The following is a 26,529-nucleotide window of genomic DNA, read 5'->3' on the forward strand; positions in this document are numbered from 1 at the left end:
CGGTTGGCTGAATCTCGAGATATCTTGGACACTGTTTCTGAAAAGATAGTTTCGAAAAAAACGAGTTCAAAGTTTCCATAATGGCCAGTTATGCGTGAGCCAAGATTGTTACGCTCTACGTACTTCCAAAAATAGATTCTTTCGAAGACTTGGACCTTTCACATTTCTTTCTTAAAACTTCGAACTATTTTTTAATACAAAAATCGATTTTTTTTAAATTTCAAACAATACTGCTCGTTTAATCGGTCTGTTTAGGTGCTCGCTTTTTCGATCTGCAATTTAACATTCACTATTTTCTTTATCGCCCCCTCTCCTTTGTTCGTCCAATTATTTTTCGATTTGTATAGAAAAATATTTTTACCAAGGTTCTTCCCGATTTTACATCACTTCCTTAAATCTAAGATTATCCTTCCGTGCGTGGATCATTCCGCGAAGTCGGCCTCGAGCACCTGTTGTAAATTCATCACAAATGTATTAAATTCAACCTGAGCGAATCAACAGTAATTTCCTTCGTACAATTTTAACGGAGTCCGTTTCTTAGTAAACTCTGAGAGCGATGATTGTACGTTTCACCCGACACGAGGTCACATACATAACTATATAATCGAAAAAATGTACGGTTACGAGATTAGCTTCGATTTAATTTACTTTGAGGGGCTCTGACCGTCTTTTGTTTACATTTTGGACCAAAGTACGTTTCGAGGATTGGTCCTCATCGAACACCCATCGAGAGAGTACACGTTACGTTTTACGTTACTTTTCATGATTTTTACGTAGTTACGCGATTATTTTGTTTTTCTTCTTTTCTTAATTATCTTTAATAGTCACTCCTATTAATATATACGTATACATAGATAGATAGTTAAATAGATATTAATTTAAATTACACGTGTTCAAATTCTCTTTCGAATCCCAACTCTCATGATTTGACATCTCGAAATAATAGAGCTTGCACGATTTTGTAACACTGTTTGAGTCTTCGTAATGGATACACTTTAAGAAAAGATACGTTTCGACTCTTTGCGTGATAAGAAAACGCCCGTTACTTTCCCTGGAGATACCAAAGAATCTCCAACGATTAACATCGAATTCAATTTCCAAAGTAATTAGTCGTTACATATACTTAATGTATATTTACGCTTACCGAGCACATCGTGTACGCTAAATACCTCGTGTTAAATGGTATACGAAAATTAATTTCATTTTCTTAGTACTTGCGAGGACTTTCAACGTACTTGGATCGAAACATTGAAATTATAATTTTTCTTAGCGTTATTTTGGCCGGTAACGGGAAATGTTCTCACCGAGAAATCAAATAATAATCGATTTAGGAACAAAAATCGCAATTGTGTAAAATTTCGAATTCATAAAAACGAAAAGAGAAGTAAAAAGCTTAGATTTAAATTCGTCACTCATTCCACGAAAACAGGTTACATTGCGTAACATTTACGGGAAACCACTTCCTCTTCCGCGTTTATTTCAATACTAATCGTATTAAACGGGTTGTTGCCACAAACGTAGGCAATACGATAGATAATTACGACTATTATCCGTTTGCTCTAATATCTACGATCCACGGCTCAACGGTAGTAAAAGCCTTTACTTTCCAATTAACCTTTTTCCAATATCGTGAACGTTTAAACAATCCTCGATAAAGCCATATCGAGCGCTAATGATCGTAATTTTGCTTTTACGTTATGTGCCAGTAACTATGAAAGTAATTTAACAAAGAACGTAGCTTGGCTATTGTCTCTCAAATCGCAAAAAATATTTAAAAAACATTGCGGTTTCTAATTCTCCGCAACACTATAATACAAAATGTTTTTTCTTTTTTTTTGTCCACGAAATATCAGCAAAGAAACTGACCGTTATCATTTTTCGCGAGAAAAGTTAATCTTACCTTATATCTGGAAGCAAAAGGAAAATAAATAGAGAAAGTATTATTCAAATATATTTGTACAGTGTGGGTAAAATTAAGATTTATTTAATTCCATTGTATCGCATACATATAATGTGTTCGACATAATTTCTTATAGAACTAAAACTATAATACAACCTTTTTCTTCGGTATTTGGTAGGTATGTTCGCTGAAATTAAACTTTCGAGCGATGGTTTTTAAATTTTCTCGATTAGCTTTAACAGAATTTCTATCATTGAGTTCTTTTCTAAATAAAATATAAAGAAAAGGTATAAGTTACCTATCGGCTTCAATCGTTTAATTCGTCCAACTTTGAACAATGTCCTGCCAGAATGTATATATTTCTAAATTAAAACTGCTTCATCCACATTGCAAATTGATTCTTCGTTAGTAATGAGGATGCAACAAGTTCGGCGTACGTCATCGACATTGGTTTGAAATTTTGTTACTTTATTGCGGTGATTTTTTGTAAAGTTCCAAACTCACCACTTTCCCGCTTTAAAGTTTGACAAATCTACTTCTTCGTTCGTTATTTATATCGAGAGCTTCTTAGATTTTTACGTAGGTACACGTATTTTCTAATAACTGTAGCTTTATACTCGAAGAGTCTAGCCAACCTTGTATCTTCTACTCGATTCTTCCAAAACGATTTTTTTCTCTAAAACAGAAATTCGACAATATTGTTTCGTTCTACTATTTCAAAATTCTACAACATTTCTTTCGTAATTGAAATTTACAATAATTGCCGTCTCATCGATTGATTTTTAAAATGCAATATTACGATTATTAGTTTGTACGATTGATTCTCGATAATGGACCAAATTTTCTAATAAATTTAACGCAAAATTTCTAATAAAAATAATAAATATTGAATGACGACTTTAAATGGAACAAAAATAATAAAAATTTTCTCGTGACTGAACCGAATAATGATAAAAATAAATGTCCAGTTAATACATTAGCGATTAATCGAATTGTTAAAGTTCACGGTCGAATAATATTTCTTATAGCGATCGATAGGTAAATACGTCGTCTCGTCGAGCCGTAATCAAATCACTATAATCCCTTGTATACTTTACCTGGTGAAACATTATGTAACTCCTGTCGGGTCCTCGACTTCGAGTTTCCAATCAAATTCCAATATAAACTCTACCGCACCTTTCCTTGATTCTTTGATTATGTACCGTGTAATTCCACTTCACGCTGAATTATAAGAGCAAGTGTTATCGTTGCCACGTGAAACGTTGCGGCCAACATATTTATTACGCTCGGAACCTTAATTTCCACCATTTTGATACACCAATTAGAAAGAGATGCAAGAAGAGCGGACAACGTCGAGAACGTAAGAACGACTAATAAAGTAAAATCGAGTGACTCCTTATATTACATTGAAACGTGATAATCGTATGTTTTGCACATTTTTATCACAGCCGCAGATAAGAAGTATGGTAAACATGTCAATTCAACTGGCGCCACTTGACTGGCACCGCTAATCAGTGCGCCAGCAAAATAAAGAGCAGGTGTACTTTTCGACGCCAGTCTTTCTTGTAATAACAAGCGCCATCGTTGCTAAAAAAGAAAAAAAGAAAAAGGTTTTCCACGAACAAATATTAGTCACAAGTTAATGTATCGTTACGAGTTCATTGTACAAATTGGTACCAGTTAGTACGAGTTATTAATTGAAAGATATTTTAAGTAGGAACAGTGGATTCGATTTTGTCTATTTGCGGTAATTTTTCAAAAATGTCCTGACAAGTAACGTCAATTGTAAAATAAAAATGTCCATACCGAGAGCTCTCGGTCTCTTGAGGTGAGTTCCAAGCCGGACCTTGTCTATTTCTGGTAATCTTGATAACAGAAGGTAGGCATCGAAGAATGTGTCCTGGGAAATAACATTAATGCGATATAAAATCGTCCATGGTCGGAGATCTTGGTCCCTTGAGGACTAACCTCAAGGCAAGCTACTAGTTTCATATTTTTCTCTACCGTCATCTAGTTTCTCTCCGTTTCCGATTACACGTAAGATCACGTTGAAAGTGATTCTTAGTTTACCCATATTGATGTACAAATCGTAAATAAGAATGTTTTTACATCGTTTGACTCGCACGTTATTTACCATCGTGTTCCGACAATTATAATTTTCGATGAAAGATCAACAACAGTCCCTTTTCTAACCACAATCGGTGGCTGGATAACAATCGAATAAAAACGATCGGAAGTCTGCAAACATTGACAGAAAGTTCTTATACGAAAAGCTTCTAATTTCAAAGGAGAAATCGCTAAAAAAGCAGATGTTACAACAAATGCACAAAAAGAACTTAATGTCCTATTATAGAGAGAAACGTTTAGAGTTTTCTAAAATTCGTAGGTACATAGTGAAAATTGATGCAAAAATGCTTTAATTTAATTTACATAGTCCGGATGAACGACACGGTTATTATCACGATTTAAAAAAGAAGTAAGTTACTTTAAGTAGTCGAGAAATGGGAAGTCCGATTATATATTCAAATTATAACACATAAGTCAAATTATATATTCTTTATTTTGGAAAACGAAATGACTTTCCAAACAACCTAATAAAAAAATATTTCAAACAAGATTTCTCGAATATCGTTGTACAACGATTTATTCGCTCGAAAGGTAGCCCAAGGGATCGATACGAGAAACGATTCCCGATTTTAACGAAAGTTTCAGTCGCAGTCTCTAAACGAGGGCATAGATACATACCTACAACGAGGAGACACGTACCTACTTACGTACGTATAGATTTCGATTAAAAAATTGATGGCTACATCGTACAATCAAAGAATTTCTAATATTTCAGTTTCATTGATAATATAGAATCGTTGCTCAAAAACTCTCTCTCTCTCTCTGCACTCTCATTTGCATCTTCTCTGAAACTAAACACTCTGGATACATTCTTTTCGTTCACTCGTTCGATTTTCTCTCTTTCCTTATCGCATTTGTCTCTCTTGCTCGATTCTCGAAAAACACGTAGGCTTCGGTCTTCTTTGTTTCCATTCGCGTTTACATAAAGGATTCAGTCCGCTAATTTAACCTTCGTTCTATCGTTGACGCGTACGCACACACACATACGTAGGCAAATCACTTTCTTTCTCTCATCCTGTTACACTCTTCACCTCTACACTACGTACATCGAAAGACGCGCAACAATCAAAAGTTCACCGTCGATGGCCGGCTTTCTCGTGCGCTACGCGTGTGTCGTTAGGTATGCGACACGAACGTTATACCTACACCGAGCCGCGCGGTCGTAGAAAGGCCGTTTGAAGGACAAGGGTCATGTGAGTCATGTCTGACGCCGATACACATATGTGTGTAACGCGACACGGCCACTGACTTCACTTACCTTTACCGTGCGGCTGTGTACGCTGACACATGGCTAGGTTTGGGTGCGCCTTTCGTGCTCTCCAACGAAAATTAAGCTAACAAGAAGTCTCAACTGTGGGATTGTCAATTTTCTTGAAACTTTTTCCGACGGTTTCGGAGCAAAAATAAAGAGACACGTATTTGAGCTCTTTTGCCATCGATTCGTTATTCGTACAGTTCGAAACGGGTGAAATTGACCCCTTTGGTAGTTCCAGGGTTAAAGAAATTTCAACAGTGTTGGAGTGAACGCAACGACCATCCAAAGGGTACCAGATGTCCTTAGCAAATGGTCGATGTTAGTTTCAAGAACTGTCTTCGTATTGGTGCAGAAGTTTGGCTATTTTTCTTTTCGGGTTTTCTTTTCAATTCCAAGCCGAGGATGGTTCGCAACAAGTTTTACTTCTGTGTATTTTTCTATCTCGATTTTATTGGGTTGTTCGGAAAGTCATTTCGTTTTCCAAAATGGAGAATATATAATTTATACACTCTAAAAAAATCGTGTTTCATTTTCACAAAAAAAAAAAGGTGTACAAGTCTTGTGTGTACAGTCACTGTACCACTGGATACGCGAGATCCCTGAGTACTATGATCAAGTGTATATTATGATCTCAAGTTTACAACGCGACGTGTACTGTTCACCCAGAGAGACTTTTCGCGCGAAAATATAATAATAAACTGTACATTGTAAGTTTACAACACGACGCGTACCCTTCGTCGAGAGATGAGTATCGTAAGAAACTATATATATTATAATCTGAACTTTACAACGAACAGTAATCAATATACAGTGTGCAAACTACGCGCGCGTCCTTTCCATTGTGCGTGCACGTGTATCGTAAGTGCACCTACGTTACGTAGTTATTTAGTTGGCTTGGCCGTGCCAAGGTTGGAAACCTTATCTAAGCTCAGGGTGTTTGACCCAACTGGGAAAAGACATTGGCACTCGGCATTTTGCGTCGCCACGGTTGCTCGCTCGATTCGCATAAAGCATCGTTCACAATCAATTTTCCACGAACTCCGTAAAGAATGCGCGATTGGCAGAGTTTCGACTGGACGATGACTCGATGACACGATAACCATAAATTCCTTCCAAAAGGGGATTTTTCGAAATTTGAGCATTTTTAATAATATTTCAATGGACTGGTAGTTTCGATGCATCGATGCACGGATCAGAAATACGTAAAAGTGGTGTCGTGAGGTGCAGTACGAAAATAATGGTTGTTAGTTTGCAAACTCTGTGAAAGATACTTCCAGGTATCGCTCAAATTTACGTTGTGAAATTAATCATAAATCAATCATAAATTGTTGAATATTGAATTGAACCAGTCGAGTCGAATACGAATCACTTTAATTTTATTATATTGACAATTAAAGATGAAATCTTATATGGATCGAACATCGGTACCGGTTGATGATCAAGTCACAGTTTTTCGTTACTCTGCTTCTTAGAGAGCATTTTGGTGACCATGGAGCGCACCAATCAACTATTAACATTTTTCTGCAACGAAAACTGCTTACTTTATTGGTTTTTCCAGTTCGGGTGGCTTTTCAAGGTTTTTGTAATCTACCAAAAATGTATTATTGACGCTATTAAGGCAATCGCACTTCTCACCGGTGAAACTCTCGCTGTGTCTAACAACTTTTTTTTCTATTGTAACAAGAGGAGGTAGCGACTTGGAATTTTGACAATTCTTGACTATTTCTTGACTATTATTTTTTTAAAATTCTTTGTGTCCGATGCTGTGGACAGAGAATCCTTCTCCTGCCAATGAACGATAGTTTTTTTTTTATATTCACAACCTGTATTTCGATAAGTTTTGCAAACTCGTATTTCGAATGTTGAAAAATGTCGGAGCTTGGCAAATATACTCTACAAGCCTGTATTACAAAAATTGGAAATTATTCGCGTTTATAGCTTACTCGTGAGAAACTCTACCAAGAAGCGTCTTCTTTTTCCGCTTGCGAGTGGGGATACCCCCTTAATCGACGTTCCACGCGGAATGTTTGCTTTCCTCGAGTACTCGTTCCAGAGATTATTGTCGTTTCTCATTGTTGCCAGTGTGCCGAAAAAATGATACCTCTCGTAAGTCGTTTCAATTCAGGGGAACGAAAAATGTCAACGAACGAACAAAAACGAATTATGACCGAGCGTCATGGCGTACTTTTACCGATTACGCGATTCAGTTAACACCAGCGATCCGAACAATCACAATAAAGAGAATATTCGAGACACTAATCAACCTATTCAGAGTGGAATTATCATTTTGTATCGTTGGAAGATTTATTTAGAATCTTTACTACGACCTTGTCGCGTATAAAATAACTTGAAAAGTAATCGTACACGCTAAGTAAAATAAATATAATAGAATTTATAATAGATCTCGAAGCACAACGATTTATCGTCAAGCTGCTCTTTCTGTAGGTCGTGAGAATTTCGAAATATTCCATTGATAATTCCCCGATCCAGTATCTCGGTTGGCAGCAATCGGTTTTATCGTCTGAAAACATCATCTGGAAATCTGCGATCTCAGAAGGACGGAGTGGATACCGATAAAAAGCGAGTATTAATCGCGGAAAACCTGAGAATCAAGATTGGAAGACCGATCATTGTTTGCATTTAGGTACGTCAAGTAGCACGGACCAATCGTGATTACGGCGCTTGACATTTTCCAAGAATTTCGTCCATCACGGATATCTACGGCTCTTTCGTCATTTAGATTCATTTTTTTATCGTTATCCACGATCGGTGGAAAATGGATCGAAATGCAATCTTGTACACGATCACACGATTCTTTCTTTTTTTTTTTTCAATTTTTTACGAACTTTGCACAGGTACGAGCGTTTGCAATATCTTGCACCGATGTTCGAATAATTTAAATTGTAGGAGATTTGTATTCTCAAATTGTGGAGATTTTCATAGTGGAGGGGAAGGGAACGAACAAAATCTTCGTCTTGTAGAGGTTTTCGAATTATCGAGGTTCGACTTTACGACATTAAATTTTTGTTTTCTTTGAAGATTTCTAGTACTCCGTTTCAATGGGATCGTATGTTTATACAGTGTTTTCGATACGCATCTGTACGCGTAATAAGACGGGGTTGGAACGCTGCCCAACTTTAGTCATCGAATTTTCTGCTGGGAAAGGCAGAATCCCTGGCATCGATAAGTAATTACATTCAATTTATTAGACGGCTTTCGACGATTCTGGCAACGATTTCTGAAACATCGAACTAATTCCGATGCCCTCGCGTGTTTCTTTCGAGCCCCCTCTTTTCTTCGTTGCCGCAGAATTTATTACCAGTCGTTATTTACTCCTACCCCCTTCCCTAACAAATCTTCCGCTCTTATGGGAGAATAATTCACGCGAATTCGCGCGCAAACCGTGCTTTTTGCAATCAAACCAGATAACTATTTGGAATCGATGTATCCGGGGTTTCTCTCACACTCTCGGCAACGACAGCAACATTTACATTTGAACTTTTTCAAACCCCTAACCGAACCAATTTCAACAAATCTAGCGACCGAATTATTAGCGTTAAAGATTGCGACATTTCGTAACACGCCTAAATAATTTCTACGCGTTCTTTCCCCGTGTACTTTTCCACGATTAATTTCCCATCTATCTAGATGACACACGTCGAGTTTCAAGTTAATCGGTTCGACGTTTTAAAAATAGCCCAAAATTCAAATCGACCGGTGACGATCGGGACACCGTCTACATTTCGATACTAACAAATCTTCGATGGTCAAAATACTAGAAAAATGACTCGGTCAGCTTTATCTAAACGAGTGGCAAGGCGATAGGAGCGAGTGTAAGAACTGCAAACAGTTGTTGAAAGATCGTTCGATCGTTTATTTCTTTCGGGACACTCGACGCCCGAATTTCATCGTTATCAGCGACGCAGATTTATTTTACGCGGTAGGCTGAACGGTTCGGGACGCGTTACGACTATAAACCGTGTCGTAGTCAACCTCTCCGGACATCTTTCCTCCTTTCCTTTCCTCGATCGCCCGGTAAGTAAAGACCGTGCCGCTGTATTTCACAATTTAACGACCCGAACTCTACGCTCGAGATGCCTGTCTCCGCGCGGAGGTGGATGAGGATGGTCCTTCGAATAAAATCGCTAGACGTGTAATCTGCTCGGAAGACATAAAATAATACACCGCGGGCACGTAAACGAGGACAGTTAACTGCCAAGCTGCAACGAATTCCACAATTGCTCCTTTATCACGATCCTCGGGCTAACGACGGAATTGCTTTATTACAAGGTTCAATTCGCTTTCAGTTTTCCAGAGTCCGCTCGCATGGTAGCGGTGGACGCGTATCGTCGCCGAGCTCGTTAGCCGGTTATTTGTCAAACTCGTGGACAACCACGCGAATTGCGAAAAAGAGGGGAAAAAGGGGTAGGGAAAATGAAGCCCATTATTCAGTGTCCACCTCGATCCGTAAGAACGTTCAGTAGCCGCACGGTAGGAAGTGGCAATCTCTGCGGCCTGTATCTCCGCTACACACGAGGATCGAGTGTCCAAGTAGTCATCACCAAGAAGGATACAGCTTTATTGCGAACGCGGCGAAGGACTCGGAGTGGTTTACTGCCGGGTTATCGCGTACAGGATCAACACGTAGCTGGAACCATTGCGATTATTACGATCTCGCGGACCGTTGTACGCTATATAGTATCCTCGATATACAGAGATACCCCGATTCGATCGGAGACTTCTGTGTTCCGTTTTTTTTTTTATTTCCACGGGAACCTACGTGTACATTATCGGTGATCAATGAACGTTGGACAAGAGTCGTTGAATAATTGCCACGAGCGTCGAGCGTTCCTTTTAACGAAGTACGACCGGTTCTTACGATTTGGAAATAGTCTAGAAAGCTCACCGATACGACTAACGCGAAATACACCGAGCGCGATTATCGTTTTACTAGACAGTTTTCGAAGAAACAACTTACAATATTTTATATAATCGACCCTGTGTAAAAGGTACACAGTGGATGTTTTCGCGTAAGATATACGAAATTATTGTACCACTCGGTGGTTATTGACTCGTTCAGAAATGTAAAATACCATGAAAAATACCGATCTAGGTATACTACGCGAGTTAGTTCGTTCGAAGAAAAATTCCCAGACTATATATTGGGTTGTCCGGAAAGTCATGTTTTTCAAAATGGAGAATATATAATTTAGTAAAATGTTTATACACTCTAGAAAAATCGTGTTTCATTTTCACCGAAAAAAAAACGAAACGACTTTCCGAACCCAATATTTTAGCTTGTCCTCGGGAATGGTCCACAAGTAGGCTAATTTCTACACGAAATGCCACGATTCGATAGAGGATGAATAACGGTTTATCGGAGACTGCTAAAAACCGGCTGTAGACGATCGTAGATAGACACGAAAATTCATAGTTCGTCAGAACGACAACGATGACGGCGGCGGCGGCGTCGGCGTCGGCGTCGGTGGCGGCGGCGGCGGCGGTGGCTGTGGCTGTGGCGGTGGCGGCGACGGGCGACGCGACAAGCGTCCTTGCTCCAACCACTCGCACTACTACCGATGACGTAATCGTCGCGATACCCCGCAATCTTGGCGCCTCGGTAAACTCGTAATATCTATTTTTATCTGGTGGAAGCAGGGGTTCCGCCCCGCCGCGCCTCGTATCCCTCACACACACAACCATACCACACGGTACGACTTCGACACACCCGTATTCCAACCGCCTCTTTTCTTCCTGACTCTTAACCTCTAAATTCAGCTTCCACTCGAAATAATCATTCTCCAACTGACCACGGTTCGCTCTTTTAATAATATCTTCAAACGTTCTCACCGCTTTTATCCGTATCGATGTTCCCGTGTAGGTTTCGCAAACCGTGAATCTCGAATTGGTATTCATTCGGCGACAATTAGAAGAATTGTCCATGAGTTTACAGATCTGGTTAAAGATGGCGCGAACGCGTCTCGATCGAGAATAGGTTAGGATAGGTTCGGGCGCCAGTACTCCGGCAAACGCGTTAATTGTAGTAGAATCTTACGATTAATTTATTATTGGTTAAATCACTCCTTGGGAGTGTTCTACGCGTTTGAAAATATTCTTGGTGTTACTATTTAGACAAATGCCCGGTAGCTATCTTCCCTTTGCGGGAAAGTTAACTAGCGTGATTATCGGCTATTATCAAGTGTATAGAATACGTATGATACACTTGAGAGAGAAAGAAAGAGATTTTCAACTGACCGTGCACACATATTTGCGAATGCACAAATGTATTGAACGAATGGTGTACGATTCATATTTGATAGGAAATTAAGAAAATAGACAGCCTCGTGGCGCTGAGCCGATTAAGCGTTGTGTAACAACGCTCCAAGTCGGTGAGAAAAAATACTAACGATCATAGTTATTGTAAATTTGTTTGGTTCGTTGAAAGATGTAGAATGCGATAAGTTTCGTTCGTTAAATATTTTATGGTTATTTTCCCTTGTTCGTCTACTCTGAAATCTGGCGCCGCCGTTGTCTCCGCGACAGTTGGCGAGACGCGTGGGACTTCCCGGCGACGAGTCCTTTATGATACCGCCTGTACGCCCGCAGCCTCTCACCGAACGAACACTTTAACAAGAAAGACTCCTCGTTAATGCCAGATCTCATCTTGTTTCGTGGCGTGTCGTTTCGTGGAAGTTCTTCGAAAAAAAAAACGGAGGACCGAATTCTTCGATGTCCGTGCCACCGAGAAATTTCAACGAACTATCGATCGGTAGATCCACAATAGTCTCGACGAAAAGAAAATGAACAATAGTAGCTCCAAATTTCTCTCTATTACCGTAATTGAGTCTTCGTCGTGTATATATGGTAAAATGAATTGTTTCGAAATTAAAAACAAATTGCGTTCGCGTACACGGGATCGAATGCTGTACGTGTAACGAATTTGTGAAATTGTGGTAGTTTTATAAAAAGTAGACCGAGCCGTAAACGGTATATTTGTGCAATATTGAGCAACGCGACGCGATCTTGATAATAGTCGAACATAATCGAGGAGAGCTAATTCTCTTTGCTTGTTACAGGTGAGATGGGACAAAAGGAATGGTGTACATTAGCATATTGGGAACTGGGTGGTCGAGTGGGTCGTCTTTATCCGGTGGAGCCTTCGATGGTAAACGTTTTCGATTCCCTCCACGATGGTGATGGCCTTTGCTTAGCAACGCTAGCAGAGAACCACATCGCGCCACCTGCGGTCCAAAGAACAAGAAGCAAAATTGGTCTTGGTAAGAATCTCACCGGTTGTTCGTTCTCTTTATTGTTCTTCGTTTATAATTTCTAATATAGTTCGACGTCTGCACCGATTACGTGTAATATAAATTGTCAGACGTGTGTTTCCAAAATAGATGATAACGCGTTATACGTTTAGGAATACGCAATAATTACATATTGATTAATAAGAATATTTAAAGCTTGTAATTTTGCTTATATTGAGTTGTCCAGAAAGTCATTTCGTTTTTTTGAAACACGATTTTTTTAGAGTGTATAAATGTTTATACATTTTCACCAAAAAAAAAAAAAAAGAAAATGAAACGACTTTCCGAACAACCCAACAATATCAACTGCGTAGGAAGAACGAATAAAAAAACTGTTGTACGAATGATAACGAAACTCAAAGATACAAATTACTGTTCTGTTCGCAGGTTTAATGCTTAGTCAAGAAGCAGACGGTGTATGGGCTTACAACAGATCCGAGAGTCCGATTTTTGTGAACTCACCAACTCTGGATGACCCGGAGTCTAGAACACTACTTGTCTATCGCGTGCCTCCTGGTTTCTGTCTGAACATCTTCGACCGAACCAAAGTTCTACAGCTTCCGTATGGGAACGGTACCGCAAGAACAAGCAGTGAAGCCACAGGCTTTGCCTCTGGTCCTGTCGATATAAACTCCGTCCGCATCAGCTTTGCCAAAGGCTGGGGACCCAAGTACTCGAGACAAGAAGTCACCTCTTGTCCATGTTGGCTCGAAGTACTCCTAGCACCGTGCAGGTGATCCCTACAACTTATCGTGAAGGTATTCAGTCTCGTCCGTTTGCGCCACATCTTACTTATCCTCTTGCTCGAAGAGGACCGATCTGCGAAATTGACGCAGCAACGACGAAGCTCCGTCCCAAAGGCTGCCAATGGATACTCAAACGACGTGGATCGCCGCCAGCAGTCTTACCAAAGTACGCCGCCATACATCCAAGAACAGCGTCATTTTGTTAACAGAGGAAAATGAGAATCACTCGACAAGAGCGTTTATATTCTTGTGCCTGCGAACGGTGGGCACACAGTTCTACGTGGTACTCGATTTTCATAGCATCGAAAACCCGATCATACTTTATTACGATACATTTACGATTGGCCAATAATACTGTTGTACTTTCTGGATAATACTAAATGAGATTTCACAGAAAGTGAAGCGGAGACCTCCGCTAGGTCTAGTCAGTGGTATTTAACGTTTGCAAGCTCGACGTCAGTGTGTCTTGCATTAAGAATAACGTAAGATAAACGAACACTAACTGAAATCATGGAAAGTACGAGAGTAAAATTGACGTAGTTAATAAAAACTCGTTTTCTTTAACGATCGTAAGTTTAATATCTGTACCGTCTGGCCATGTCCTCGTTTATGATTAATCATTGCACTGCAGGGAAGCAGAAACTTGGGCTTCCGATGAGGTCTAGTCAATGGTGTTTAAGAGCATAAAAGCTCGTTGGTCCCATGGATTTTAAATCTATTTAAATTGTCAAGAAACGAGAACACTGCCAACAGAATCGAAGGAAGTACTTAGCTGTTTAAATCGAAGCCTTGGAAAAGACTTCGATCGCAATGATTAACGTATAATAATACATCTAGTATAAATTTCCTTCGTCTGTATGGAATTTATTCAAACGCGAGAAAAGATTTGTTACTTTGACGCAAAGCTGATCGAAAACCCACGGTTTTGGCTACAGTTTTGCCGATTGATTTGAAAATCGAATCGAGTTTTAACGAATGTTCGCGACCAATTTGTGACAACGAATCGTTAAGAGAAACTTGTAACGCGCTAACAAAACTTTTCTCGATTCTTTCCTCAATTTTGTACGACGTAAGTCGATGTGTCAGCGTTCGGTTAATAGAGTTCTTGCGATGACGTTTAATCGGCGCTAAAATATCGTGTACCACGAGTACTGCGATTGTCCCCGATCGTCGTTCGGTGCTGTACGTACATATATGTACATACACTGTGCCTTCCCAGCTTCCTTCGTGGTGCAATGTGCGAAAGAGTGAATGAACGAATGCGTGTATGGGTGTATCTAAGGAAACGAGAGAAAACGAGAGAACTCTGCGTGCTAGCTTTACATCAAATGCCCGAGAGCTCCGTACTACAGTAATACGATACTGTGATAAAAGTTCGACCCAGGTCTCTTTTCCTTCCGTATTTCAGATGCGTTTATGAAGCACCAACGAAAAGCAATCAATCTGTTAATGTGTATATGTATGCAAAGAAAACAAACGTATGCTTAAATAAAAAAAAAAAAGGAAATAAAAAGAAATAAAAAAAAGAAAAAAAATGATCCGTAGTTAGAACGTTAACTTTATAAAAGTACTGTTTTCGTGGAATAATTTTCTACAGCCTTGAAAGATATAAAATTAGAGTATAAGGAAGTGGAGTTTTACAAATTTTTCTCGTTAAAGTTTTCGCCGAAATCCTCATCCGGATGCGACTATGATAAAATAAAAGGACACGTGTATGCCGATCAGCGATTTACACGTGGCAAACGCTGGATACATGACTGTAAAGGGAAATAAAGAGTGTACGGGGAGTTCGGAACGATGAAGTCAAATACGTACATACAATGTAACATGTACCACCAGTCATACGTATTCATTTATACGTATAAGCAAACATAAGCATGTATAAAAACATAAACGACTGATCGAATAGTTCTTTTCCTTTTCCGAGCCGTTAGTTACTTTTCGTGCAAGCAAGCGTTTATTATCGATGGTTTGAAAGCGAACGTCAGCTCGCGTATGGATTATGATTCATTGTTGGGTACGATCAGCTGATGATGCACCGAACGGTATATTCTGATGCATATATTGTCGCTTAAATGTTATATATTAATATGTATACGTATGTATACAAAAAATGTTCGTAGGTAGCGGTGTGATTCCGAGGCCTGTATACGAAGTCGCGAAGTTAAGAGTGTCGAGAATACTTTATCGTAATGTCGTTCTTCAAAGTACCGCTACACAAGCAATGTCAGTCTCAGGAGAAATTTTTAAACGACTGTAACGTGAATATGTGTCTTCGGGACGTACTGTACAATTACTTTTGCATACAGATTTGAAAGTCGTCGATGAAAAGCGTCCATTTTGGAAGCTACGTTGCTTTTTATAGTCTTTTTCTCACGGCTCTGATCTGCGGTTATATAGTCCAGGTTGGCTTATCGCTGGAATTGAAAGAAATGCGCGCGGCCAATCTGAGAGCGATTTTCGAAACGATTTTCGGGTAAACGCGAAGCGCGACACGGCTATCCGTATAATTTGTACATAATTTCCCTTTTCTTTCGTAAAGATTCGATTAAAAGTAAGTTTACTTATTTTGTGAATTATATAATCTTCATTTGTAATCGGATACACACAGGTCAAGTACTCCACGTGAATCCCTGAAATTCTCGATCGCAGACGATAGCGGCGAACGATTCAATCGCAGTATTCTCCGTGGTATAGTCGTTTCTCGGCATCGAACCGTAAATAATGTACATTTAACGGTGTACTTAACAATATTTTATAATTGTATGTATGCAAATCTTAATTCTACCGTGCCCGATCATCGTGTTCGTAGTTTCGTTAATTAGGTGTTTGATTATTAAAGGAACACATAAATGGACGAAAAATATTTATTCCTTGTAGATTTCGAATTAGTCAACGACATCAAGATCAATATTTCGTTAAAAGCAAAGTCTCGTTCCACACGATTAGTGTGAATATAAATTTAATTATAACATATTGTTAAGATTTACAAAAAAATACGGTTCTAAAGAACTTGAAAGGCGTCGTAACTTTCATTAAAATGCGCATTTCAATATATGATATATACATTTCTGAAAGCGATTAATCCCTTGTCAAATTTCTTTATACGCCCAAAAGGAATTATCTGAAATTATTTTCATCCTCATGGTGGGAAGGCCATCGTTTCGAGCCAATTACGGTCTAGGATATTTTGACGTTAATTTACATCACGGTGTAAAGAGGATTTTGAAGTAACTCCGTGAATTACGAATTTTCTTCGACTCGCTACTTCGTTAATTTTTCTCATATTACGTTCGTTATATTCCGTTTTATACTTAACGGAATATTTCTTTTGCGTTTCTACTCGCGGAATAAACCGGTTATCGTGCGCTGAACGCGAAAAATACAACGCAAAGGCGGAATGACCTACGGTATTTTTAGTCGTTAATGCGTCAGTGATTTGAGAATGGTGTTTGGTCGTCTACCGTTTGTAGAACTCAACGAGTGGCGTTTCATTGAATTCGTAAGTATTCTTACAAGTTTTTAAATATATTACATACAGACAAACGCGCGTTATACTACTTTATAAATTCGGAGCACAAAAGTTTCATTTTCTTTTTCATATCGCGGGTTTTTTTAAACCGCATATTGTACATATTATACACGCTATCATTGAGTTTACCCAATTTAAATACAAAGGATATTACGTCACTTCTTTACTAACGTTTTCATCTAGCAAAGAACGTGTAACAACCATACAATCTAAATTTTTAGTTGGTAAAAATCACTGCAACAAGAACTAAGATATGTAACCGTTAAAATACCGTTTAAAACAGAATTTATTCTTCTTGAGAGACCGGCGCAAACAAGGAGTAGCATGTAATGATAGGGAGACAGGGACGCCGATGGGGAGCGATAGCAAGAGTCGCGGAGAGACAGGGACAGCTGGGGAAAGCCACGGAGGGACGGGGAGAGCCAGAAAAGCAGCGGAGAGACTGGGAGAGACAGGGCGAGACAAGGAGAGTATGCAAAGCAGTGGAGAGACAGGGAGGGCCTCGGAGAGACGGGAAGAGCCAGAAAAAACCGCAGAGAAACTGGGAGGGCCAGGGAGAGTCAGGGAGAGTCAGGGAGAGTCAGGGAGAGCCGTGGAGAGACGGGGAGAGCCAGGGAGAGACAGGAAGAGCATGCGAAGCAGCGGATTACTTGTCAGAACATTGATTCCTTCTATCTCCATGGTTTAGTTATTTCGTTTGTATTGCGTGTCGTGGGAGATCAATGGAACTTTGATTCCATCTATCTCCCTCAAATTCTCCGCTTGGCGCTACCTCCAGGTAGTGAGACCTTGTAATCGGCAATACTCGCGACGTGGTATTACTCGCCGCGAGCTGTGCCGAACTAATTGGCCGCGAATTTAGAATAGTTATTTAAGATATAAGAACAAATACAAAATGACATTTCTGTAATGCGAATGAAAGTATGAATAGGTTAATGAAGCGAAAGAATGTGATTGTATTTCCATTGTATTGAAGTATTTCAATAAATTCATTTTATGTAAGAACAGAAGCTTTCTTTTTACCCATTATTTCCATCCATTTCTTGTACCAATATTATCACATTAGTTAAACTTTCCCTCCTCGAGTAGAACGTGTTTCTCATACCAAAGTCTCAAAATGCCTTAGCAAAGGTTCAACAAATTCATTCGAAAATCCCGCAAAACTCAATTCGCGGAAACTCCTGGGATTTGACGTCATTTCTAAGAACACGTAGGATTGTGCCACCTCCTTGGCTGTCGTGTTCTCCTGATACCGAAGTCTGAATTTCGGGCAAATATTTTAGAAAATTTCAGATTTTTGGAGTTTTGGTACCAGGAGAATATGATATGCGAGGAAGTGGCACGATTTCGCGGATTCTCAGAAATGACGTCAAATTCCAAGAATTTCCGCGAATTCAGATTTTGCGGGATTTTTGAACGAATTTCTGAAGGTTTGCTAAAATTATTCGTCGATTTCGAGACTTTGGTATCAGGAGAACATGATGTACAAGGAGGTATTCTTATTTCGCGGATTCTTGGAAATGACGTCAAATTCCTGGAATTTCCGCGAATTGAAATTTTCGAGAGTTTTGAATGAATTTCTGAACTTTTGCTGAAATTTTTCGAGATTTTGGAACCTTGGTATCAGGAGAACATGATAGTCTAGGAGGTATTCTTATTTCACGGATTCTTGGAAATGACGTCAAATTCCTGGAATTGCCGCGAATTGAAATTTTCGAGAGTTTTGAATGAATTTCTGAACTTTTGCTGAAATTTTTCGAGATTTTGGAACCTTGGTATCAGGAGAACATGATAGTCTAGGAGGTATTCCTTTTTTCGCGGACTCTTGGAAATGACGTCATTTAATTGTGGATGAAATAATTCATAGCAATGCAGGAAAGGTAGAGGAAAGTTGTAATTAAAAGACACAGGAGTTTTTGAATATGTTCGGTTTATTTAATGAACATACATACTTTTCGGCATACAATGATATTTCTACTATCATCGTCATACAAGTATCAAACAATCTTAGCCGCCTCAAAAATTTTTTAATGTTACAATATAAAATTAATTCTTATATACTAAGTAACTAATCTCAGTACATTGCCGATTAGGTCGGCATTATTTACAATGGACAGTGTTTGCATGTACAAGAAGGTTTCAAACATGTTACTTAAGGTTAGAGAACACGGGAAGTAATGATAGCTTATGCAGTAAAATAACTTTACATTTGTTTCATTCTTATAATTCAAACGATAAAACTATTCTAAATTCGCAGCCAATTAGCTCGGCACTACTGGCGGCGAGTAATACTACGTCGCGAGTAATGCCGATTACCAGGTCTCACCACGTGGAGGTTGCTGCGAGCGGAGACCCGGAGAGAGATAGATGGAATCAAAGTTCCATCGATCTCCCTCGACACGCGATACAAACGAAGATACTAAACCAAAGAGATGGAAGGAATCAATGTTCCTTCGATCTCCTCGTTTAGTTCTGCCAAGCAATTACATTATGGAAAAATTAGGCAAAATTGGGAAAGACGCGACACGAACCGTGCAGTTGGTCCTACTAGGTCTATCCCGTTTCCCCTCCGTGGTTCCGATTCCAGAGAAAACGAACGACGCCTACCACTCCCCTAGAGGAGTGCCCCGTTTCTCCATCTTTACGACGAGAGGGTCTTATTTTGGAGGCTTTCGCAGGGACCGGCAAAAATGCCTGCTCCTGTGCTCGCAACATGCCCCCTCTGGAAGCGGACACACCGGAAGAGACGGCGATAGACCGTTCGGACTACTTACACGGCCGGCCACTTGCTTGTACAAGAAGCAGTGGTGACCGGACCGAGGAACGAGGAAGCGAGCAAAATTAAGCTAAAGATTGGATAATTGCTTGGCAGATCACAGCCACAAAACTAACTTATTCTAACTGCAGAGATAGAAGGAATCAATGTTCCTTCGATCTCCTCGTTTAATTCTGCCGAGCAATTACATTATGGAAAAATTAGGCAAAATTGGAATAGACGCGACACGAACCGTAGAGTTGTTCCTACTAGGTCGGTCCCGTTTCCCCTCAGTGGGCCCGATTAAAGAGGAAATGCACGACGCCGTCCACTCATATAGAGTGCCCCGTTTCTCCCAACTCCGCGTCAGGAACCACGCAAAGCGTGGACCTGACTCACGAAGGATGACAAAGAGAGGGTCTTGTGGCACAGGGCTTCCACAGGGACCGATGCGAACACCTGCCCCTGTGTTCGCAGCATGTTCTCTCTGGAAGCGGACGCACCAGAAGAGACGGCGATCGAGCGTTCGGTCCACCTCCACGGCCGGTCACTTGCTTATCCAACAAGCAGAGGTGGCCGGACTGAGATACGAGCAAGCGAGCAAAAAGAAGCTAAAGATTGGATAATTGCTCGGCAGATCACAGATATTCGTACATGGTGACCTTAAAACTAACTTAGTCTATACTTAGAATTAACAGTTCCGCGGAGAATGCAATACATCAGTCCTCTTCGTTCTTCGTTCTTCGTTTTCCGATACATCTAAGAGAATGTATCTAATTGTAAGAGAAACCTAAGAGAAACCTAAAGTCAAGGCATAATAGAAAATAAAAATGAATTTGGTTAGTGGAAAAAAATAAACATGTAAAAACAAGTAGAAATTAAAATCAGAGAACAAATGAAATGAATTAGACAAAGAAACAATTAAAAAAAAAAAGAAAGGATTGAGAGAGTGGTCGCCAGTACTGACCACCGCCTACCGGCGGCCAGTACCGGTTACCAAGGTGGGGGGTGCCCCTTCCGTAAACCTAAAACGAAGAGATCCGTCCACCCCGGAGGCTCCAGGAAGAATGAAATTTTAAACAACCGGGGGCTCCTTATATACCCTCCGCAAGGTCACTTACCAGTGACTTACCGTTACTTCCATTGTCTTTGTTCGATCTAATCGAATATTTCAACAAACTGATGGCTTTTTAGCCATTATTTATACTAGAACATTGTTAATAATTGTTTAATCTACGGTCCTACGACGGTTGTTAATAAATATGATAAATAAACATCAAGATATTGCGAAATCTTCGAAGGCGAACGGTTTCGGTGAATGTTTGTTCATTTCAGCGATTGTTACTAACATTTATGCATGTTCCCAATATTGATCGAACAATGTGCGTCTTATTTATGTATAGCAATTAATTAAGAAACTTATCGAAATTGATTTTGAATGAGACTCGACGTTAAAACATGTTTCGTAAAGTTTTAAAGCACGAAAAGTAACAATTGTTCATTAGATACATTAATTTAACATTTGTTTAATTCTTATAATTTACACAATACGCGTAGAAGTGGTATTTTTTACACAAAAGTGCCAAAATTAAATTAATCGCTGCTCTGGATAGAAAAATCATCACGATGGATACTTGCGAATCGATAATCGATACGTGTAGCCTTGAGAATGTCAGTTGGATCTCAATGAAAAATTCCTTCCCGAACAAAGAATATTTCAACGAAATGATATTTTAAGTCATTATTTATAACAGGGCATTGTTAATAATTGTTTAAGCTATGGTCCTACGGCGGTTGTTAAAAATTATGATAAATAAATATCAAGATATTTTGAAATCTGTAAAGGCGAACGCTTTCAGTAAATTTTTGTTTGTTCACGCGATTGTTCATAACATTTACGCACATTCCAAATGTTAATATTAGAATTTGCATCTTGTTCGTGCATTATAAATCATTAATAACTTTACAAATATTAATTTCGATCGAAAATCGAAAAACATAAATATAAAGTTTTACTTTAATCTTCGTTCAAATTTAATTTCTATAGGCAAATCAATTATTTACGATGTAGAAATACGATGCATTCTGCAACATAAATCTTCGAAACATGCATAAATGTTAATAAGAATCGCGTGGATAAACAAAAATTTACTGAAACCGTTCGGCTTCGAAGATTTTGCAATATCTTGACGTATATTTATCATAACTATTAAAAACCGTCGTAGGACCATAGTTTAAACAATTATTAACAATGTTCTAGTATAAATAATGGCTTAAAATATCATTTCGTTGAAATATTCCTTGTTCGCGAAGGAATTTTTCCTTGAGATCCAACTGACATTTTCAAGGCTACACGTGTTGATTATCGATTCACAAGTTTTCATCGCGATGATTTTTCTATCTAAAAAAGCGATTAATTGAATTTTGGCACTTTTGTGTAAAAAATACCACTTCTACGCGTATTGTGTAAATTATAAGAATTAAACAAATGTTAAATTAATGTATCTAATGAACAATTGTTACTTCCATGCTTAAAAACTTTACGAAACACGTTTTAACAACGAGTATCGATCAAAATCAATTTCTATAAGTTTCTTAATTAATTGCAATACATAAATAAGATGCACATTGTTCGATCAATATTGGGAGCTTGCATAAATGTTAGTAACAATCGCGGAAATGAACAAACATTCACCGAAACCGTTCGCCTTCGCAGACTTCGCAATATTTTGACGTTTATTTATCATATTTACTAACAACCGTCATTGGACCGTAGATTAAACAATTTTTGACAATGTTCCGGTATAAATAATGGCTATAAAGCCATCAATTTCTTGAAACATTTGGTTAGATCGAACAAATACAATCGAAGAAACCGTGCGATAAAATATATGAATATTTCTCTACATATCGGAATTATAGTTTGTATGTATGCAAATATATTCTGAACCCGCAATTACAAATCCCTGTAACGTGGTAATTACATGGGTTGCCATCTATTGGTGAAAGGGCTAAACTACACTTAAGGGGTGAAAACACCTGGCGGAGAAACGCTCAAGTTTGTCGAGGAATTGTTCTGACTGTCATCAATAGATGGCTCCACAAGCATTATCTACCGACATTACAGATAAGTATCTCCTTTCGAAAGCCATTCCCTACCGCGCGATAAAGTAAATGAATATTCCTCTACATATCGAAATTATTGTTTGTATGCATGCAAATACATTCTGAACGCGCAATTCCAACCAGTTGTAACGTGGCAATTCTATGGGTTGTCATCTATTGGAGAACATGTTTGTTAATTTTCGCGATTGTTACTAACATTTATGCATGTTCCCAAAATTAATCGAACAATATGTATGTTATTTATGCATTATAAATGGTTAAGTAACTTATAGAAATTGATTTTGATCGAGATTCAAAATAGAAACTTGTTTCGTAAAATTTTATACCACCGGAAGTAATAATTGTCTATTTAGTGTGATAAGTTACCATTTATTCAATTCTCATAATTTACACAATACGCGTAGAAGTTGTATTTTTTACTCAAAAGTGCTGAATTTCGATTAATCGCTTTTCTATATTGAAACATCATCGTGATAAACACTTGTTAGTCGATAATCGATACGTGAAGCCTTCATTTCGAGGTATTAAAGATTTTTTTTAATGTATAAAGGAAGGCTAGAATATACCGTGGAAGGTTTAATTTTACATTTATTCGAAAGATGAAACATACAAAAGTTTGTACAAAAATATTTATTTATTTTATCGCACGGTAGGGAATATCATACACATGGAATTACTCATCTGTAATGTCGGTAAATTATGCATGTCGCGCCATCTATTCGTGGAAATCAGAACAATTCCTCGACAAACTTGAGCGTTTCTCCGCCAGGTGTTTTCACCCCTTAAGTGTAGTTTAGCCCTTTCACCAATAGATGGCAACCCATGTAATTACCACGTTACAGGGATTTGTAATTGCGGGTTCAGAATATATTTGCATACATACAAACTATAATTCCGATATGTAGAGAAATATTCATATATTTTATCGCACGGTTTCTTCGATTGTATTTGTTCGATCTAACCAAATGTTTCAAGAAATTGATGGCTTTATAGCCATTATTTATACCGGAACATTGTCAAAAATTGTTTAATCTACGGTCCAATGACGGTTGTTAGTAAATATGATAAATAAACGTCAAAATATTGCGAAGTCTGCGAAGGCGAACGGTTTCGGTGAATGTTTGTTCATTTCCGCGATTGTTACTAACATTTATGCAAGCTCCCAATATTGATCGAACAATGTGCATCTTATTTATGTATTGCAATTAATTAAGAAACTTATAGAAATTGATTTTGATCGATACTCGTTGTTAAAACGTGTTTCGTAAAGTTTTTAAGCATGGAAGTAACAATTGTTCATTAGATACATTAATTTAACATTTGTTTAATTCTTATAATTTACACAATACGCGTAGAAGTGGTATTTTTTACACAAAAGTGCCAAAATTCAATTAATCGCTTTTTTAGATAGAAAAATCATCGCGATGAAAACTTGTGAATCGATAATCAACACGTGTAGCCTTGAAAATGTCAGTTGGATCTCAAGGAAAAATTCCTTCGCGAACAAGGAATATTTCAACGAAATGATATTTTAAGCCATTATTTATACTAGAACATTGTTAATAATTGTTTAAACTATGGTCCTACGACGGTTTTTAATAGTTATGATAAATATACGTCAAGATATTGCAAAATCTTCGAAGCCGAACGGTTTCAGTAAATTTTTGTTTATCCACGCGATTCTTATTAACATTTATGCATGTTTCGAAGATTTATGTTGCAGAATGCATCGTATTTCTACATCGTAAATAATTGATTTGCCTATAGAAATTAAATTTGAACGAAGATTAAAGTAAAACTTTATATTTATGTTTTTCGATTTTCGATCGAAATTAATATTTGTAAAGTTATTAATGATTTATAATGCACGAACAAGATGCAAATTCTAATATTAACATTTGGAATGTGCGTAAATGTTATGAACAATCGCGTGAACAAACAAAAATTTACTGAAAGCGTTCGCCTTTACAGATTTCAAAATATCTTGATATTTATTTATCATAATTTTTAACAACCGCCGTAGGACCATAGCTTAAACAATTATTAACAATGCCCTGTTATAAATAATGACTTAAAATATCATTTCGTTGAAATATTCTTTGTTCGGGAAGGAATTTTTCATTGAGATCCAACTGACATTCTCAAGGCTACACGTATCGATTATCGATTCGCAAGTATCCATCGTGATGATTTTTCTATCCAGAGCAGCGATTAATTTAATTTTGGCACTTTTGTGTAAAAAATACCACTTCTACGCGTATTGTGTAAATTATAAGAATTAAACAAATGTTAAATTAATGTATCTAATGAACAATTGTTACTTTTCGTGCTTTAAAACTTTACGAAACATGTTTTAACGTCGAGTCTCATTCAAAATCAATTTCGATAAGTTTCTTAATTAATTGCTATACATAAATAAGACGCACATTGTTCGATCAATATTGGGAACATGCATAAATGTTAGTAACAATCGCTGAAATGAACAAACATTCACCGAAACCGTTCGCCTTCGAAGATTTCGCAATATCTTGATGTTTATTTATCATATTTATTAACAACCGTCGTAGGACCGTAGATTAAACAATTATTAACAATGTTCTAGTATAAATAATGGCTAAAAAGCCATCAGTTTGTTGAAATATTCGATTAGATCGAACAAAGACAATGGAAGTAACGGTAAGTCACTGGTAAGTGACCTTGCGGAGGGTATATAAGGAGCCCCCGGTTGTTTAAAATTTCATTCTTCCTGGAGCCTCCGGGGTGGACGGATCTCTTCGTTTTAGGTTTACGGAAGGGGCACCCCCCACCTTGGTAACCGGTACTGGCCGCCGGTAGGCGGTGGTCAGTACTGGCGACCACTCTCTCAATCCTTTCTTTTTTTTTTTAATTGTTTCTTTGTCTAATTCATTTCATTTGTTCTCTGATTTTAATTTCTACTTGTTTTTACATGTTTATTTTTTTCCACTAACCAAATTCATTTTTATTTTCTATTATGCCTTGACTTTAGGTTTCTCTTAGGTTTCTCTTACAATTAGATACATTCTCTTAGATGTATCGGAAAACGAAGAACGAAGAACGAAGAGGACTGATGTATTGCATTCTCCGCGGAACTGTTAATTCTAAGTATAGACTAAGTTAGTTTTAAGGTCACCATGTACGAATATCTGTGATCTGCCGAGCAATTATCCAATCTTTAGCTTCTTTTTGCTCGCTTGCTCGTATCTCAGTCCGGCCACCTCTGCTTGTTGGATAAGCAAGTGACCGGCCGTGGAGGTGGACCGAACGCTCGATCGCCGTCTCTTCTGGTGCGTCCGCTTCCAGAGAGAACATGCTGCGAACACAGGGGCAGGTGTTCGCATCGGTCCCTGTGGAAGCCCTGTGCCACAAGACCCTCTCTTTGTCATCCTTCGTGAGTCAGGTCCACGCTTTGCGTGGTTCCTGACGCGGAGTTGGGAGAAACGGGGCACTCTATATGAGTGGACGGCGTCGTGCATTTCCTCTTTAATCGGGCCCACTGAGGGGAAACGGGACCGACCTAGTAGGAACAACTCTACGGTTCGTGTCGCGTCTATTCCAATTTTGCCTAATTTTTCCATAATGTAATTGCTCGGCAGAATTAAACGAGGAGATCGAAGGAACATTGATTCCTTCTATCTCTGCAGTTAGAATAAGTTAGTTTTGTGGCTGTGATCTGCCAAGCAATTATCCAATCTTTAGCTTAATTTTGCTCGCTTCCTCGTTCCTCGGTCCGGTCACCACTGCTTCTTGTACAAGCAAGTGG

General features: G+C 38.5%; 2 protein-coding genes and 1 long non-coding RNA gene across 6 annotated transcripts in view; 2 read left to right on the forward strand and 1 right to left on the reverse strand.

Annotated features, from left to right (window-relative positions):
• Dad (Daughters against dpp) overlaps window positions 1-15,236 on the forward strand; it is a 65,708-nt gene extending 50,472 nt beyond the window's left edge. For all 4 annotated transcript variants that reach the window (XM_076317217.1, XM_076317218.1, XM_076317219.1 and 1 more), the window contains exons 5-6: window positions 12,359-12,559; window positions 12,977-15,236. In XM_076317217.1, the coding sequence (XP_076173332.1) occupies window positions 12,359-12,559; window positions 12,977-13,326 (551 nt within the window). In that variant the 3' untranslated portion in view covers window positions 13,327-15,236. The remainder of the gene's footprint in view (window positions 1-12,358; window positions 12,560-12,976) is intronic.
• On the reverse strand, window positions 1,961-4,118 carry LOC143149651 (uncharacterized). The gene is made up of 4 exons (XR_012992845.1): window positions 3,869-4,118; window positions 3,707-3,800; window positions 2,998-3,487; window positions 1,961-2,576 (listed from the first exon to the last, which is right to left on the reverse strand). It is a non-coding gene; the product is annotated as an uncharacterized LOC143149651 (long non-coding RNA).
• Window positions 15,237-15,383: 147 nt separating the features above from the next.
• Window positions 15,384-17,866, forward strand: LOC143149649 (uncharacterized). The gene is made up of 2 exons (XM_076317222.1): window positions 15,384-16,837; window positions 17,151-17,866. The coding sequence occupies exons 1-2, from the start codon at window positions 16,781-16,783 to the stop codon at window positions 17,553-17,555; spliced, it is 462 nt and encodes a 153-aa protein (XP_076173337.1). The 5' UTR covers window positions 15,384-16,780; the 3' UTR covers window positions 17,556-17,866.
• Window positions 17,867-26,529: the final 8,663 nt, after the last annotated feature.

Source organism: Ptiloglossa arizonensis, chromosome 7, assembly GCF_051014685.1.
Source record: "Ptiloglossa arizonensis isolate GNS036 chromosome 7, iyPtiAriz1_principal, whole genome shotgun sequence".
Taxonomy (NCBI): domain Eukaryota; kingdom Metazoa; phylum Arthropoda; class Insecta; order Hymenoptera; family Colletidae; genus Ptiloglossa; species Ptiloglossa arizonensis.